Source organism: Agelaius tricolor, unplaced genomic scaffold (genome assembly GCF_023055355.1).
Source record: "Agelaius tricolor isolate 1412-34295 unplaced genomic scaffold, bAgeTri1.0.p SCAF_12, whole genome shotgun sequence".
Classification (NCBI taxonomy): Eukaryota; Metazoa; Chordata; class Aves; order Passeriformes; family Icteridae; genus Agelaius; species Agelaius tricolor.
Window position 1 is genome coordinate 16,992,313 of NW_027269272.1, and position 18,764 is coordinate 17,011,076.

The window sequence follows — 18,764 nt, forward strand, 5'->3', positions numbered from 1 at the left end:
GAAACACATCCTGCTCTATATCTATTACAGACCTGCAGCAGGTTCTTCACTGTGTCCTCTGGCTGGGCTTTTTGTGCAGGCCACTGTCCTGGCCCTGTGTCCAGATGTGTTAATGATGGTAAACCTTAAATCTTGCTAGACTCCACTCCAGGTCTACTGTAAACTGAATATTTGAACCATAAATAGATACTGTTTTTATTTCCCATCCCTTGCTGTTACTTCTGTTTTCAAACTGCCAGTGTGATTTTATAGAGCCATGTCCCCATCAGATATGAGCTGTCTCTGGTGAGTGCTGTTCAGTCAGTACATACCATTCAAGTTCACTTGTTGTGCTGTATATGACATAGTTGCAGGAAATTCCTGGTTTGGGAATAGCTGGGATAATTTTTGTCCAGAGAGAGAGACTGAATGTTTAGTCTACACTGAATATAGCAGTTTGTTGCATTTTTCTCTGCAAGTTTTCTGTTTTCTATATATTTCCCTTTCTGTTGCACATCCCCTCCTTCAGAAATGACCACAAACTGTGCAGTTAATATCTGCATTTCTCCTTCGTTAACTCATTCATGGATGAAATGAAACTTCTGTTAAGCTTTTTTTTTTTTTAATTGCCACTGCACCACTAAAACAACTTGTGAAAATAGTTCTGTATAAAATGATTAATTCATGACCAATAGTTTAAAAAAGTTATAAATATTTAGAATCTTTTGAAATATGACTGAGGACACTTAATGAGGAATTTAGAAGATATATTTGACATTGTTCTTCAATTCTCTGATGTTTCATTTTTCAATGAGTTGTATAGTCCTTAAATATTTAGACTAAAATATAAGTGCATGTTAGTGATGCTTCAGATGCTTCCATTTTTAGCCTCAATCATGAGACCAGTGTGATGGGTTTTTTCAGTATTCTGTATCTTTACTTACTGATGCTACCATATATTTACATATATACAATTTCAGGTATAAAAATTGCTGAAATATAAAGAAAAATGGCAGTAACGCATTAACCTTGAAGATGTGCAGCTTACAGGATTGGAGATAAGCTACTCAAAGGATGGGGTTTTAACTGGTCTCTGATCTAAGACACTTGAAGTGGAATGTGCTCCAAGATATGGCAGTCTGAGCTTTTAGTTTATCTTGTTGCATGCCTCCTGGGGAAAAAAGATTACAGTGGATTGTTAAGAGCCATGTAGCTCACTGTGATCCTCAACTTTCAGTAGCCCAACAGGGCTCTTGAAGGCAAAGCCTAATGAGAAATACAATATTTGCAGATACTGCAATTGTAAAGACTTTCAGAAAAAAAACAGTTTAGGTCAACACCATGGATAGAAAGAGAATCTGACCACCTTCTGTGTCCAGCTGACCTGGGTGGGTTTTTTTCATATTAGTCTGTGTTAACAATCAACATCTGGTTTTCATTCTGTTATTTTTTGCACTGGAGGCTTAAGAAAGGTTTTCTTTCATCTCTCTTTGGAAGTAATGAAGAATTCAAAATTATCTTTGGTTCCTCAGAAATTCTAGACTACTTAGAAGCTAAGTTTCAGCTTTTTATGGAGAGAATATGGCATTTTTTTAATATATATATGTCCTTATATATATATGCAAGAAATAACAGCCCCAGAAAGGAGTTCAGAATTGAGACTAAGGCAGTTGGGCCGGAGTCAGGCAGCTCCTCTCTGTTTTCACTGGTTCTAGTTTCTGGGAAGATTCAAAATCCATAGTGTAGGGTGTTTGTTTCTTGCAGAGGTTTCAAGAGCAACTAGTTGATGAGTAAAACTAATAAAATGCCAGCTGTTATGTTTTGCTGAGAATCTCTTATTGCTGTCTTGGTGCATCTTTATTTTTCTTTATGATTTTGTTTGACTTCTGAAACAAACCAAGCTTGGAGGAAGTCCTTCATCTGCAGCCAATTTATCACAACAGTAAAACTGATCCTGATGTAGGGTGGAAACAAAACTGTAGCTGACTACACTGTTGAAGTCCCCTGGAAGAAACTTCTTGAGATTTTTGGCTTCTTTATTCATTTAGTTTCCTGGTAACAGAACAAAGTTGAAGCTAGTTATGATGTTGGTTTTTTTTGTGTACAGGTCTGGGTTCACTGACGTCTGTGGTTTCATGGCTTATGTAGGAGCAGCTGAGCAATTTTCAGATAAAATGAAGAAAATAATTGGGCCATTTTTTTGTCATCATTTTGCTGTTGTAGTAAAGTGTAATTGCAAAAGCACACTGCTTGAGTAAAACCAGTGTTAGGAAAAAAGGAAGGAACCAGTGCATTAAAGATAATTTGGTTTTCAAAAATAGACATTGCATATCTTTCTAAGATACACAGTCCAGTTTTGAGACATGCCTTAGGCTTTAATATAGGAATTTTAAGATGAAATTACTGGACTGTGTTATGGGAAGGTCATGCCAGAGGACTATGGTACATTTCTTCTGTCCTCAAAATATATTTAATCTACTCCAGGCTTAGAATTTTTACTGTGACTTTAAAGAGGGGAGAAAAAATTTGTGTCTGGAGATAAAATGTCCACCCACTGAATCTCCAAATGTTATTCTGGTATTTCATGTGGTGTTATTTTCTGTGTTTAACTTGCGGTAATGACAGATATCTGCATTAGGACTGAGTAGGAGTAGCGGGTTGCTGAGTGTGAGCTGTGACAAACCATTTCTCTTTTTTAGGAGTGTTATTAAGATTTCTCACACTCTTCATTATTTCTCTCCATCTTCCACCAGTGTGTATTCCCAGTGAAGGGCCAGGGGAAGGAGAACATGGTCATGTTTTAAACATAGTCCCCAACTGGATTACCAGATGGAAGTAATACCCATGGGAGCACAGTTGCAGCCTGGGACTGCTTATGAGGGCTTTTAAACTTTTCTTTTGATCACTTGACAAAATTGTTTTGGGTTTTATAAATTTTATGGAGTGTGGGTTAGGGTTTATATGGGCTGACCTTTGGCAACACTGTGTAGGACTTTGTAATTACAAACATCTCAGCACTAAAGGAGTAAACAAATGTTACTGCTTAAGCATTGATATCAACAATGCTTTTGTGCACTGGGGTCCTGTTCCTCCAATACACACTTTTGCAAGACTCTTTCCCACTTTTTGATCTGCCTTCTAGATCTCTCTTAAGTGAGAAGACATTTTTTGAAGATTTAGGTTTTGAGAAAACTGAGGAAAATGGTGGGACCCATTAAGTTGCTGCAACTCCCAAAGTGGATTTATGGAAGGCCTCCTGTCAAAATGTTTGACCATTTTATGGATAGATTTGAGATAAAAGTATTTCAAATAATCGCCACAAATAAATTAAGTCTGGCCAAGAATTCAAAAAACAATTGGTGTACATTAATCCTGATTTTTATAATAAAAAATGTTAGAACTTCTGAGCCTGTGGACACAAATATGTGTCCAAGTTAGTGATTCTATAAAATCCAGTTTTCTGAACAGGAATTTAATGATTAATGCCTCAGAGTGCATAATCACATCTTTGCCAGAAAGTGTTTTTCTCTTCTTTGGCTCACAATCTGCCTGTTTAACATTATCTGAAGAAAGACAAACACAAAGGTGTTAAGGGTCTTTGTGCAAGAGCCAAAGTCTTCTCTGCAGTTGAATGTTGGCCTCATTTATTATAGGATACGTGTCTCCTGGTCTCCACATCAGCTCATTTTTTAAAAAACATTGTCTAAGCTGTTATTGGAGCAAGAGACTGATAGGTATTTTTAAATGCGTCTTTTAGTTTGTTGTCTTCACTCATAGGGCATGACAGAATTGTTCTGTTGCCCAGCTTTTCTCCCTTTCTTAACATTTGTGATCATGGCTTCATCTTAGAGGCAGCAGTTTCCAGCAGCTTGGTGTTTCCTTCTCTCTTGTGGGTTTGGTTTTTTTGCTGCTGTTGAAGGCCAGGGGGGTTGTAAGGTGATGTTGTAGGTGGGATTCTTTCCCCATGTGGATTCTTTGGGAAGACTCGGATGGAAGTGGTGCCTGGGGGAAGATGTGGGTGCTTGCTGCCATTACTGCTGAGCCATGTCCTTATGAGTAGCTCCATGAGGAGCCTGTGTGGTGGTGCTGCCTGTGTGGTCAGCTGGAGTAGGAGAGAGGAGTGCAAAGAGGAGTTCAGGACCAGTTGTCAGAGGAGACCATGGGAAAGTGTTGAAATGGGAATAGCTAGAGTAGAAATTAATTGATTATGTGTGTAGATTATAACTGAAGTATGAGTGTGTCATTATATGTCTTCTGTCCCCCATCACAATGAAAGAAGAGAATGAACTAGATTATTGCTCAAAGTCTTTTTCATTACTGTTTTCTATGATTCAGCTATTCATTTAAATAAAACCCATGCTGGAGTATATTTTATGGTTTTTCTCTCTCTTGAGTTGTTGAGTGCTTTGACAGGTACTGCTGCCACCCTCCACCCTCCATCTTTCAGTGTAGCAAATGTAAAAAAGGAAGCTAAAACTGATGTGCTCTTGCCTTCTTCCTAGGTACACTTTAGTCTGAAATCAGTTTACAGCAGAAGTAAATGGCTTGCAAGACTGCTTATAGGATTGTGAATGTGACAATTTAAATGCTAGTCTGGGCTGCAAGACACAGTGAGATAGCGTGAAGAGCCAGATGATGTTCACTCTACAAACAGATATAATGAAATCACTTACAATTTATAGTTTTACATCTTTCTTCTTCATGAGCTTTTACCTTCCAACTGCATTCCTGCATTGCTCTTCTGTTCATCATGCCATGAGACTCAGTATGCTGAAATTGGCAGTATTTGATATTATGGAGTGGTTTGTGTGGCATTAAAATTAAACCAGGGATAAATGTGACCACAAAGACAGGTAGGAAATCAATATATTAACACCCATGAGTTCTGCACTATTCCAGAAATACTCAATATTTACAAATCTGTTTGCATGAGCAACATATGCTTCTGGCTGTGGGAAATTAAGGCTCTCTTTCATCTTCCAGCACTGGGCTGGAAGTTTTGTTGCTGTAGTGACCAGCAGGACACTGGTTCCCAGCTGGTGAGGCATAGAGCATATATGCTCATTTTAGATCTCTTAAAAGGCAGCAACAGTCCCAGCATGACACTGTAAGGAGGCAGCAGTAGACATTGCTCATAAACTGATGGGAAGTGTGTGTTGTATCAGCACTTCCTCCTGTGCTGTGATTTACAGCAGTAGGTGGGAGTGAGGAGGGGTTGGCAGAAACCATGATTGCAAAAGGGAGTTTGGGACCCACCAGCCTTGAAGGCTGATTGAATGCTGGAGGTGAGTTTTGTGTCTGCTGATGGGAAATTTAGTACTGTGTGTGTCTCGTGGAGGGTAAACCTCTGCTGATGGAAAGCCTGTCAAAAAGGCATGATTTCTGGAGATAAAGACTTCAGCCTCAATAGATGCATCATTCTGCTGGGTGATCTTTTAAAGGCAGAAAATAAGCACTAAGGAAGGCTTCAGTAGTAGGAACTGTGTGTGATTATCTGCAGTGATAGGGAAGTTTATTAATGGGTTTATTAATCTGTTCTCTTAGCCCATTTATTCCTCCCCTCTGGTTAAGTTTTGAGAAATGAAAAAACATACAGTGTGGAAGAACAATTTGAAATTTTCAGGTATGAACAGAGTGAAGTCACCATATTTTAAAGCACAATACCATATTTTGAAGAACACTAATAATAAACAATATTCTGTTTTTGCCTTTCTCTAGGACTCCAGAGCAGTGTCCGAGTGTGGTTTCTTTGCTGTCAGAGAGCTACAATCCCCACGTGCGTTATGGGGCTGCCATGGCTTTGGGGATCTGCTGTGCAGGCACTGGAAACAAGGTGAGGGCCACAAAGAACCATCTGTGGCCAAGACTGTTCCTGCTCCCTCCTGTGACAGACACATTGTGTGCACACATCACACATGCAGATGGATTTCTCACACATGTACACTACCAGCCAGCTGGAGTACAGCACTACTTTAAATTCTTTAACTTTTCTAGGCATAGAGTTTCTTTTCCTGCTTGTGCAGAATAGGTAAATTAGATTTTTTTTTATACATTACTGCTACATTCTTGGAATTTTGTCTTCAAAACTTTTCTTAGAGTTTTCTTACTGTCAAGTTGCCACTGAACTTTAAATGTATGTTCAGTACTCCAAAATCAATATTCTTTTGCCCTTGGAGTGCCAGTGACAGAAAAACAGCAGGTGTTTTGCTTACCTTCTAGCTCTTTTCATCTTTCCTGTGAGACACAATTCATGGAAAATCCATGTAGTAAAGCCAAGTGCAATGAAATTAAATTAAATATATTGTAGTTTCAGGAGTGTAATTAACAACCAGTACATTTTATGTATTCTCACTTTATAAGTATCAGTGAGGGTTAATTCTCATGGATGGTAACAGACCATTTATAGTAGGATTCCTGCTTCTGCTGAGGGAAGTGAGCACTCATTGGAACAAGCAGCAAGTCAACTTGGGAATAACCTCCCTCTGCTTCTCCCACATATGTATAATAATCTGTAGTGGTACAGAAATACAGTTTCAGAACAGGTGCACAGACAAAGTAATATGTCATGCTTCTGAGTCTTTGATAAATCTCTTGCTTATCTGTCTCATCTCTTCCAGTATTAAACATTTGGTCTGTGGCTCTTGCGTGAGCGCTCCCGAGTGTCGCTGGTGCTGCCAAAAGCACAGAATGCTGACGTGCACTGCCTGCCATCTTTAGTAGCTCAAGCATGCAGATTTGAAAGCAGATCTCAGAGTCCTATTTTTATCCAGGTCGCTTTATTCTCAAGTGGAAGGTGGAATCAAGGAGTTGGTTATTTTTAACCTGCTGCATCTGACAAGTTTATTTAAGTGGAAATGCTTTTAGTCGCAAGAATGAGTCTTGTTTTATTTCCAGATACATTGTATGATGACCTAAACCATCTGATTACACAGAAACATGTCTTCCAGAGTTTCTATTAGTAGGTTTTGAAGGCCCAAATAGATTCAGTTTTGGAGATCAGAAAGTTCAGCTTTTTGTCATAGTGGGTGTTTCATCCATGGTACTGAATGCTTGCCAAAGAGTGAATGAGTCACCTTCAGGTGAAGAAGTACAGCCTCCAACATAGCTCAGATGGCAAAAGCAGTCTTAATGAAGGCATGATGTTATTTTAGAAGTGGTTCTTTGAAATAATGTTCTGTATAAAATTAACTTGTTTTTAAAAGCCTTACCTAATGGAAGTAACACCAAGAGTGATCTGAACTGGGAATCTCTTGCACTCTGCACTCAGCTACATTTGCTCATCCTCAGCTGAAGTATGGACAGAAGGACACTCTGAACAAGAGATTACTTAAAAGATGCTAAATGCTACAGGTTCTAACAATAAAGTGTAAGGCAAAGAATTTGGAAGCTAATGTGATGAATGCATCTGTTGCTTATACCTGTTGTTTAGCTGTTGCCCTGTTTCTGCAGGTAGATCTTGTTCCATCCATCGATCACTTGTTTTCAGTGTTTCTTTACTTTTTCTTCACAATTTTTAGATTAAAATCTACAGTAATACCGATTTCTGCTTCATTTGCCAAGAACAGGCAAAACATTTTTTAAAGTATATCTGATAGCATCAATCTGATAACCTTTCATTGGAGAATTGAATCCTGGCATTCTAAAAATAGTAGTATTAACTCTATGACTGTGTATTTCTTCATTTCTTTTAGGAAGCAATCAATTTGCTTGAGCCAATGACAAATGATCCTGTGAACTACGTGCGTCAAGGAGCTCTGATTGCATCTGCCCTTATCATGATCCAGCAGACTGAGATCACCTGCCCAAAGGTAGCATGTCACACCTCACGTGCCTCTTAGGTGGGAAATTGTCTTGGATGCCAAATCTTTAGTGCCTGGCATTGCACATAAGCATGTAAGCAAGAGACTGCACATGTCTTGTAAAGAGCCAGAGCTGAATGTACAGTGGGAAGCTCCTGCTTGGATCAGAGTGTGTGCTCTGAATGATAGGAACATGCCTGATGGATGGCAGCATTCTAACCCTGGGCACTACAAGAATAAATGCTCTTTCTTAAAAGCTCTCAAAGCATCATGTAATGATAGGAAAGTGTCTGTAAAGACATTGGTTTTGATGATAGTAAAGCTTAGTTTTGGATGTGGTCACCATGCAGAGAGGTTCTGTTACAGCAGTGTTTCCTTTGTAGTTCAGGTGAAACAACTTCAGAACTTTCAGAACTGGCTTAGTGAGTTCATAACAAATACTCCATATTTTAATGGAGTTTTCTGCTCATAAGGTGAAAAAGGTTCCATATGCTATGTTTAGCTTTTAAAAGTAGGTTCCCTGTGAGTGTGTGACAGGTGATGATATGCAAACATTTGTACAGACTAAAAGTCCACATTGGAGAAGCTCTGAGGTTCCACATTTCACCTGCTCTGGTGAGTGCTGAGGCAGAGCAGTAGCTGGTACTTTGCTACTCATCTGCTGCATATTGGTTGCTTTTATTGATGTCATTTTAGAAACTGAACTGTGATAAAAACAGACACCTTTTTACTGCATTTGGATGAGAAGAAGGAAAAAAGCCTCTGTCCAGTGGCAGATTTTACTTGGGAAAGTCAGAGGAGATCTACAAATGCAGGTGTTTGGGTATTTCTAAGTCACGGAACATGAAAATTTGCTGGCAGACAGTTTGTTCCTTTGAATTATTTTTTTTTTTTAAGAAAGAAAAATGTTAGTTTTCACTGACCAGAATCTGGGAATGTTGTTTATATTATCAGAATTCTAGTTCAAGTGAATAAGCCAAGAATAGTAGTTCACTTGAATAAGCCAGTGGAGAACACTAGACTTTTGTTAGATTCCCCTGTCCTCCAAGATACAAAGCTTCTGTAATGTGAAGTTGAATTATCTCTCTGTGGAAAGAAATTAATTGTTGTTTTTATTGTTTGTTCCTTGGTTGTTTTTATTGTTTGTTCCTGGAATGCCAGGCCTCAGTATAGGAGATCAGGTTTAATCATTTTGTGTTGCTCTAGTACTGGGAAAATTATATAGCTCTCCTGTGCCTCAGTTTCCCAGCAGAAAGAATTAATGATTTATTTATGAAAGGACATTATGAGGATTGATTCATTTTAATTTGCAAAGCACCCTAATCCTCTTGGGATGGGAATTGCAGTCTGCTCTGAATCAGTCAGCCTTCCTAAAACATGAATCACTTGCTGAGTCTGCTTGTTGGAGTTTCTGGCTTTTTGAGATGATAGGTGAAAGACTCTGTTTGTCCTAAAGAAAAACGTGGGTAGGAAAATAGCTAGTGAAAACATTGATTATTTGAGGCGTGTAATAAGGCAGATCTCTTTTCCCAAAGAGGCCTGCAAAACTTGACTTCCAAGTCATGTGTGATACTTCTGCTTGATAAAAGAGTGGTTAAAATAGTTGGCCAGCAAATACAGGATGAGATGTATAGTTTGGGAGTCAGTGGCTTGTTTAGAAATGGGGCCAGAAACTGAAACACCTTAATGCCAAATTGTTGCCTGATATAGATACAGGAGGCAATTCATTGTCTGGTCATAGAAGCACTACAGATATTAAAAAACAAACAGAAACAAAGTTCCAGATTAAAAATTAATAAAAAATACCTGAAATATTCTGCCAGTTCAGGAACTAAACACAGAATACAACAATTTTGCTTTTTATAAATACCCCAAAAGTTGGTTATAACCATTATTGTTTCTTGCTCAAAAGTAAATATTTTGAGATATATGCTTCCAATTAATTTATTTATTATCCATGGGAAACTTTTTGGAGATCACTGCCAATCTGAAAAAAAATTACTTAACTCTGATGTGAAGTGGTGAAGTTCTTCAGAAAAGGAGCCATTTTTAGATTGCCAGGACATATTTTGATCTGATTAGATTCCTGAGTGACATGCTGGACACTGTGTGCCAAAGGGCCTGACTTGATGGATGTGGGTATTTGCATTGCTGAATAAGCACCTAGGAAGAGCAGTGTGGTGATTTTTGTATCCCACAAGCTGTAGAGTCTTGATGGGGCTACAGAGAAGCTAAAGTTTATATATCATCATCTCATGCTTCTAAATACCTGGTGATGCTTTGCATGTGAGAGATGGTGATTTTAAAAAACACTGTGTCATAGAGCCTGGCCAGCTTCCTGTCATTGCTGCTCAGTTTATCTCTCCTGGGATTTGATATATTTTTTTCAGTTTACTTATTTTTATTAGTGAGCTTTGGGTTAGAAATAGTTTCAGTTCTCTGCTGATCATTTGGGAAAGATGGTAGCAAATAATCTTCCTTAAATAGTTCAAGATGTTTTTGGGAGTAAAATGTTGTCAGAGTTTTGAGAGCTGAGCATTGCAACACCAAAATGCCAGGAATAAACAGAGATTTAAGAATCAAAGTATTTTGGTTTAAAAAAAGCCATTTTTATTGTGAGAAAAGGGTAGATGTATGCCTTTGAATTAACTTCATTGTGATCTTCCCTTTGTGTTTGTCCTCCTCTTTGTTGTGCTCAATCTTTGTTTAAATGAATAATTCAAAAAAATTTAAATTTTAATAGTTTAAATAAAGGATTGAATTGTGAAATAAAGAATTGTAATTACATTAACTCCTTGGACTTGCAGGTTGCTTAAGGGCCAAAAAGGCATAGCAGGTGTTGAGTAAAGGTGGTTTGGTCTCTTTGGAATTGAGACCAGTTCCTCCATGTGCAGCCAATGTGATTTTTCCTGACCTCTGTTGGTAGATTTAAGAACCATATTAGTACCAGATATAAAATATTAAGAAGTTTATTTTATGAAATGGAATCCAAAGTTACAGATGTGATGAGGTCATCATAACAGAAATCAATGACAACTTCAGGATATGTTTGTGACTTGCAGGGCAATGAAGTCAGCAGTTTTGGAGACAAACTAGGTGTTGAACTACTTGAAAAAGTAAATTTAATTCCTGGTTTTGTGTTAGGATAGTCATCTTGGCAAAATGAGAAAATAATAAATAAGGTCAAGCCTTTTCCTCCATCCTCCTTCAGTCATAATGGCCTTTTTCTCCATCTTCCTTCAATCATATTGGCCTGTTGTCTTTAAGATGTGAAGAAACCAGGACCAGATTGCTGTTGGGATTTTTCCCCCCATTTAGATGAAATGCTAGGTCTTGCTAGGGTGCAAGAATGATTTTGCAATATTCTGGTAGCACCTTTACTTTATGAAAGCCCTCTGCTGTGAGATGCTTCTGTACACTCCTTCAAAAGGGCAAGTGTATGGAGAGTAACTTCATCTTTTGAAGAAGATAGACTCAACATGCAAACAGTTTAAAACCTATTTTATTAGATTTTATTAATGCTCTTGTGCTTAAGAGCTTGAATTTGCCAGAAGCATTGTGCAAATCACCTGCCAATATTTCCTGTAATTAACTGTTTATAAAATCTTGTTCTTGACAATCTCCTGGGCTTCATGTGCATGAATATTGACTGGTGGAGGGAGAAGTGATAAATAGCCTGATAAATGACAGCCCTTGGTGGTAGGAAATGGTGTTGTAATGTTCTCATATCTCAAAGTCTCTGTTGTTTCCTCACTGTTTCCAAGGTTCTGTGTTTGGCTTCATTTGAACTCACTGCCATGCCATTTTGGCCAGCACTAGTTATCAGAATGGGGTGTGTGTTTTGTTAGAAAGATGAAATGAGTCATTGTCTATATTTTAGTGTTCCTCCTGGAAGCTGCCCAAATAAATTTCTAGGTAGCATTTCCAAATGCTGTAGAATTTTTGAAGTGCTTGAAGATTTCAAGGGAGAAACAAAGCTTGTGGGTTTCATGGCATATTAAATAAACTTACACAGTAGTTTGGGTTGTGCTTGTTGCTGTGGTTTGAAGGAAAAATAATAGCAGATAAAAGGGCTTTACTAGACAAACTCTGGCAGGTTTTGCTTCAACAGCTTAAGAAATGGCTGGCTGTTGACATCTTGCTCCATTTTGTAGGAGGTGAGTGCCCCAGCACCTTCTCCCAATAGAGAAGCATTGGCTCCATGTGAGGTTAATACTTTCCTGAACTGCTGCAGCCAGAGCTGCCAAAGCAGGCTTTCCCCTGCAGCAAGGAATGTTTTCATCTGGGACCTGATCCAGTCAAAATTCCCATTCCTGTAAAGCATTTGCTTTGTAGGAACAGCCTGAACAAGCGTGAGGGCCTATTATGCATTTGAGTCTTGAGACCTTTGGTCTCAATCCTTGGGCTGGGTTGGCCTGGCCCCTAAGTCTGGATAGTCTCTCACCCTTTCATAGAACAATTTTGCTTCCATTGACTTTAAACTCTGGAAAGGGCACACTTGCTTAATGCATTTTCCAGGCCTGGCAGTGATCCATGGCTCACAATGCACAGGTATGCAGAACTTATATGAACACAGAATGCTCTTGAGATGGAATTGATTATTTTTATGAGAGATGGCATGAGGACTGTTTCTTACTGCAGCTGTTCATTGCTTGTTCACTGAATGCCTGCTTTCAGCTGATCTGCTGTAACCTGTCCCTGTCACCTGGAGAGGTGGCAGTCGATGTGCTCAGCTGGAGCAGCCAGGTTTCTGTCCTTGGTCCCTTGTCAGTGTCTCAGACACCTCTCTGCCCTGCACGGGGTCCTGGTGCCAAAGCTGGCAGGTTCCTGGTGGGCTTGTTGACTGGGTGTTCTGTTCATGTGCTCTGTCAATGCACATGTGAGTAGGAGCTGAGGAAGGTGTACTAAGGAAGGGGTTTTCACAGAGGCAGTGCACCATGACCAGGGAGGTGGATGGTTTCCCTTTCTAGCCCTCTCTCACCTTCCCAAGTGAGGTGTTCCTACCCTCTGTTCCAAGGCTGCTTTGTCAGTTCAGACACCAGTGTGAACATCAGCAGTTCTGCTGAATGCCTTCTCACTCCACCCAGGGTTTAGTTCTCTGAAGATTTGATTACAGTGTAAATTCTGGATTACAGTCCACCAAATGAGCTTTGTAACATATGTCTGTTTTCATAAATATTCCAAAACCAGAGGCTGAGCCCAGAGTCAAGGGAATGATGTTCTCTAAACAGAGGCACTGGAATTCTGCTGCTCAGCTCAACAAATAGTTTTACCTGTTACTTCTGTTTCCCAGTGTGTCTGTTCCAAACAATACCTGAAGGCTTAGGTTCACCTGGTCTGCATGTAGCTGCCTTTGAGGCCCTGTTCCAGGCTGCAAATGCAAACTAAGGTGTTTTTCCAGTGTACAAAGAGGTCACATGTAAGAAGCAAACCATTTACACGGAACATGTAAACCTCGGTGTAAGCTTTTCTAAATAAAAATCATGAGAGCTTGAAAAAGCATAAATGGAGTGAAGCAAGAGCAGAGTTTGATCTGAATACCCAGAATAAAGCCTGCATTGTGTGTGCAGTATCTCCCTGCCACACATCTGTCTGTGTGACTGCCCTGATAATTCATGTTGCTCATTTTTCTTAGTTTTAATAATTGCAAAATAACTAAAAACATTTTAATGCAAAAAGGAATTGTGAGTGGAGAACTAATATTAGCACACAAATTGTTGGGCTTTGGGGAAAAATGGAAATAGCTGCTGTTTTCCCCTGACAGTTCTAATAAATGCATGCTGCTCTTCCAGAGAATTGTTGTTTTGTTCAGCTTTGCTGCTGTTGGTCTGGTGCTTCATGGTAATGAGACTGTCCATTGGTGTGAAACAGCCATTTTAATGCAGTCCTATTGAGCAGGACAGGACTTGCTTGTATGAATGTTAATGTCTTCTGGTATCACAAAGTGGCTCAGTCGGGTTAGATGCCATCAGTGCTGAATGAGTTGAGGTGACAAGTAGTATCACTGGGTTACTGGCTGAAGGAGTGTAGGCAGGGAAGATGTCACCTAGAGAGTGTCTGTTCATTTGGGACACCTGTGTTTTAAGTGGTGTGACAAGTGACCCTGCATTGAAAACCCTTTTGCAGAAAGCATGGTCTTACTCTGAACTGTGCAGGGCTGCCAAGCAGTGCTGCAGCTCTTGGGTATAATGCTCATGGGTTGGAGAGATGGTCTCTGTCTTTTATTTCCACCCCAGATATTGGACATAATATCTCAAAGGTCTGGTTTCAACTTCTTACTGCCACTGGTCAGAAATTCACACGTGAAATGCAGTGCTAGCATTGCCTTGGCTGCAGGATTACCTCCTGGCTCAGATGTGCTTTTACAGGGCAATCTGATTTTGTTCCTTGCTGAGAAACCCCTGCAGTGTGATTCATCCCCTCAGACAGCTCTTAATTCTGTTTCAATGTTTATTTTTTACATTGATGAATCCCAGTTTAACAAAATGTTATTCTCAACACAGTTCTCACTGACTCAGTTGTATGAATGGATGTTTTTTCACAGGTGTGAAAGCTTTCTGCAAAGCTTGAGATTGCAGATTGGGATTTTCTGGTCTGTTTTTTCAGCTAGAAAAATTATACTTGAGCTATATTGTTGCTCCATTGCATATATTAAAAGACATAAGTTATTAATTTATGGTGAAGCCCTGGATATTGCTGGATGTGACAGTATAGTTCTGTCTCTTCAATACTTGGTAAAGTGAAAGATGAAACCGTTCAAGGGAATAATGATAACATAAGCAAAGATTTATCAGTTTCCTTTACTGTGTACTTAAGATATTGTGATGAACATATCATGGCATAAACTGTTACTTTATTAAATATTTTCTTTAATGATTTTCACTTAAAAGGTAGGAGTGAAATAGCAAAATTTGCTGATGGTGCATCATAGGGGCATTATTGGTACAGCAGAAATATTGTGTAGGAATATTGGAAAAAGTTGTTGCTTTTCAGCAATAGGAAATGGAGGAAATTTATTAAAGTGCAGTGTCTGTCACATAAGAACATATAATAGTTCTTACTACAAACTCATCAATTGATCTTTTATTCCAGTGACACCCTAGAGATTCTAAGGGTATTCCTATAAGGTTTGCAAAATGTGATTTGGAAATGCACATCCATCCTGAATATTTTAAAATCAGTATATGGATATCTTCAAATGGGGAAAATCTCTATAATTCATTATTAATGGGGTGATTTGTAATACCAGTGACTAAAGCTGTTGAAAATGCAAATGTCATTGTAGGGTGCAGAAATTGAAGATGCTTCTACTGAAGATGGACAATTTGACTCATGCAGTCAGTTTTATAATCTCTCTCTTTTTTTCCCCTTTTTATTATTTTTAACCAGGTCAGCCAGTTCAGGCAGCTCTATTCCAAAGTGATCAATGATAAGCATGATGATGTTATGGCAAAATTTGGAGCAATCCTGGCACAAGGCATTTTGGATGCAGGTAATTCCTCAAACATGTAAAGCTGCTAAAATTTCTTAAACTTGTTTGGTTGCAATCACTGTAACAACAAATTTAATTTAGGAGATAAGGTGCTTGTTTTATGCCTGTCATGTCATAGTAGCAAGAAATCTCAGTTTTCATAAAATTTTAGCTATTTAAAGAAATAAACCCTGTTTTGTAGTTTCAGCTTGTATCAGCATGTTTCTGCTAGGAGAGATTCAGCCCAGTCATTGAGGCTGAATTTATGTACAGAAGTCTGGACAAATACAATATTTCTTCTCTTAGTCTGTTTTGTCACGCTGAATGTTGATTTATTATAGCATGGTAGGTTGCTGCTTTATTTTTCTAAATCATCATCTGCTCCAGAAATTCAGAAATCATATGGTATCCAGTCTTCATATTTTTCTTTTTCTGTTAAAACTTTACATGACCAGTTTTTAAAATCATATATAAGTTTTTATATATATGTCTTTAATAACTAGTTTTTGCTACTTTCATGATTATTAAAAGAGATTGCACAAAGGAGGAAGCACAGTTAACTGCATCAATGTTTCTTCAGAAGACCCAGTTAGTTTCACAGCCTACTGCTACTTTTTTCTAGCAAAGAAAACATCATTTCATGAATGTTAATGACTCAGTGTTGAGTCAGGAAGAGGATTCTCTAAGGCCATCAGCATTTCACAAGGGCTGAGTTGCAGGGCCTATTAAGGACAGTTTCTGTAAGCAAAGAGGACAGACAACATTTTGAATTTTTCCTTCTGCTGAGGTAGCATTTGTACAATGCTGTGACTGTCAGTGGCACTTCTTTTGTAAGTTTTGAAACACAATTTCTCCCATCTGGTCTCCTGTGCTGAGGCCTTCTCTTGCCATGTGCCTCCTTATCCCCTGTAATAGGCAGAAACAAGCTGGTTTTTCCTGTACTCTTGAGATCAAGATTAGTTCTGAAGTCCACAAGCAAAGGAGCCTCAGAATTTGTCTCTGTGCTGTGGCACAGGCACAGCAGCCTGCAGCGGGTGCGGTGTCTGTATGAAATTCCTGCACCTCCAGGCTGTGCCATGGGGGAGAAGAACGTGGTGCTGCCTGCTCCTTTCTGCATGGAATCAGGTTTAAAAAGCTTCCCTGCTGGCCATGTCAGGCTGCTCTGTCACAGAGGACCAGGCCTGCTCAGTAACAGGCACCACCTTCCTGCCTCCTGGTGCCCCTCCTGGAGCTTAGGCTGAGCAATGTTCTTGGCATGAGACTCTCAGAATACTTTTGGTTGTTCCCATACTCACACTCAGTTCCTGGGAAGTCAGGGACTAGCTGGCTCTGGGATTTTTCTCTCAGCAGTAAAGACCTGTTTCGAATTCTGACCCTTAAGATTAAATCATAAAAATACAACTAAAACCTTATTTGCCTCCTGTGTCACCCATGTATTGTATAATGATTTGGAAACCAGAAATGTCCTGTTACAATAAACTTTATGGGAATTTGTGCCAACCTTAACCTCTTTTTCTTGCTGAGAGACTCAGGGAAGGCTGTGAACTCCTTTTCTTAACCTATTGCCACTTTCATTAGAGCCTCCTAAAAGAACAAATTCTTTTTATCCTTCTTATACAACTGGAAGTGCTTATCTGAAACAATGAGTTACAGAATTTAATTATTACCAGGAGGAAAATACTCTTTGTGTTATCTGCCACAGCTGGGGCAATTGAACTTCGTTTTGTGTCTTTTTTTTGTGGGGTGAGGAAAAAAGCCCAATTTTCTTCCAATGACAGGGTTGGATTAGAAGTGCAAGATTTCCAGTGTATGCCTGGGAAATGATGAGCTGGACGTGGGATTTTTGCTCTGACAGTGAGGCAGCCACGTAGGCTGGTAGTTTAATAGAAGGAGTGGGGTACCTTGGAAGCACTGAAGTGGAAATGAAGAATTTGGTCTTTGCCATTGCTGGGGCATTGAGAAACCCCAGCAGCAACACTTTAATAAAATGAGAAAAAAGTAGACACTAAATTTAACTTAGTGCTTGGGGTTTTTCCCTAAACGCCCCTTGCCCCAGTGGCAGTGTGAATTTTGGGAGATGGACCTTATAGTACAAGGATCCTTGAAATTTTTTCTTTAGTGTTTTTTGAATTTTTTTTCCAGGCATCATGTTACAGCTTTTATTCATCCAGCCAAAGATCTGGAACACATTCCAGAAGTTATGTGTTCCCTTCCAGGCAGTCAGGGCTGCCATTTAATCATGAAGATAAATCACAATTGTGCAGTATTATGTCTCCCCACCTTTCCTGCTCCCTGCAAAATCCTGGGAGTGAGGGTGAACTGTTTCTGGGTATAAAACAGCAGAAAAAAGTAGCATGACAGCATCTTTTGAATATTAAATCTGTTGCTCATTCAGGAAATTCCAGAGATTGGATAATTCTAGGTTTTATCTGAATCATAGGTTAAAATTCTGAAAATTAAAGTGCAAAAGTTTGATAAAGTCCAATTAAGCTGCTTGTGCAACATTCACTGGGCTGCTTGATTCAGAATATCTGCTGATAACCAGGGCCTGGTCCTTACAAAGTGATGCAGTAAAATAAAGTTCAAAGCAAAGATGGAGGAGAAGACCAGAAATTTGAGCGTGCTCTGCTTGACATGTTTAAGGATAGCACAAGGCCTCAGGCAGTCTCCCCACCGTGCTGTGGCAAATTCAGATGAAAAGGCAAGAGATTGCTATCAGAGAGAGTTCTAAGCAGCAGAGCAGACCTAGCAGTAGAAAAAGACAGAGCCATATCTTTGTCTTTCTTCAAGACCTAGCAGGAAGGAGTTTTCCTGTCAAACAGCAGGAGATCTATTGCTACACAAAAGGAAGAGGAAGGAGATAGAATGTAGGCAGAACATCCTGCAGGAGGGCATCAAAATGTCCCACCTTGCACTGCTTCTGCTGAACTAACCCTGACAGATGCCCAAGATGACAGTACTGCTTCAAGTTAGGGCTTTCATTAGTTTTGGCAGCAGAAGAGAATTCTGTTTGTCTTTAAAAATCAGCTCCATTGCTGTCTGGCCCTGCCCGAGGTGGCTGTTTGTGCAAGCCTGGGAAAAGCTACTCCAGTTTGGGGGTTTCAGCTATAAGGTGGCCTGAGGAGCGGGTGCTTGGGATTTAACAAAGTTAACCTCCCTGCACCAGCTCTTGTCAGCGGTAATGGACTTGGTAATGGACTTGCCTGGTGCCCTCTTCAACTCAATGCACTGTGTTTATCAGCAGACAGAAGATCAGATTAACACTTTCTTACTCTGTCTGCAAGTCTAGTCTTTCAATTTTGTTTCTAGCTCAATGTTTCTGCACTACATCAACATAGGGACTTGTTTGGGTCTCTGCTTTGCAAGTACAAATCTAAGACTTGGTTGTCTGGCAGAGATGTAATTTTTCTGCAAAGGCTGCAGGAGCTTGTCTCTGTGCAGCTTAGATTGATAATGTCTAGAAACAACTTCTGAAGTTGCTGCTGTTTACATTTTTTTTTCTACTGAGATGGTGT

The 18,764-nt window shown here is 39.4% G+C and overlaps 1 protein-coding gene across 1 annotated transcript in view; it reads left to right on the top strand.

Moving 5' to 3' along the window:
• Positions 1-18,764, top strand: part of PSMD1 (proteasome 26S subunit, non-ATPase 1) — a 65,738-nt gene that overhangs the window by 37,959 nt on the left and 9,015 nt on the right. Inside the window, exons 17-19 of the mRNA XM_071437819.1 lie at positions 5,698-5,812; positions 7,671-7,787; positions 15,168-15,270. Of these exons, the coding sequence (XP_071293920.1) occupies positions 5,698-5,812; positions 7,671-7,787; positions 15,168-15,270 (335 nt within the window). The remainder of the gene's footprint in view (positions 1-5,697; positions 5,813-7,670; positions 7,788-15,167; positions 15,271-18,764) is intronic.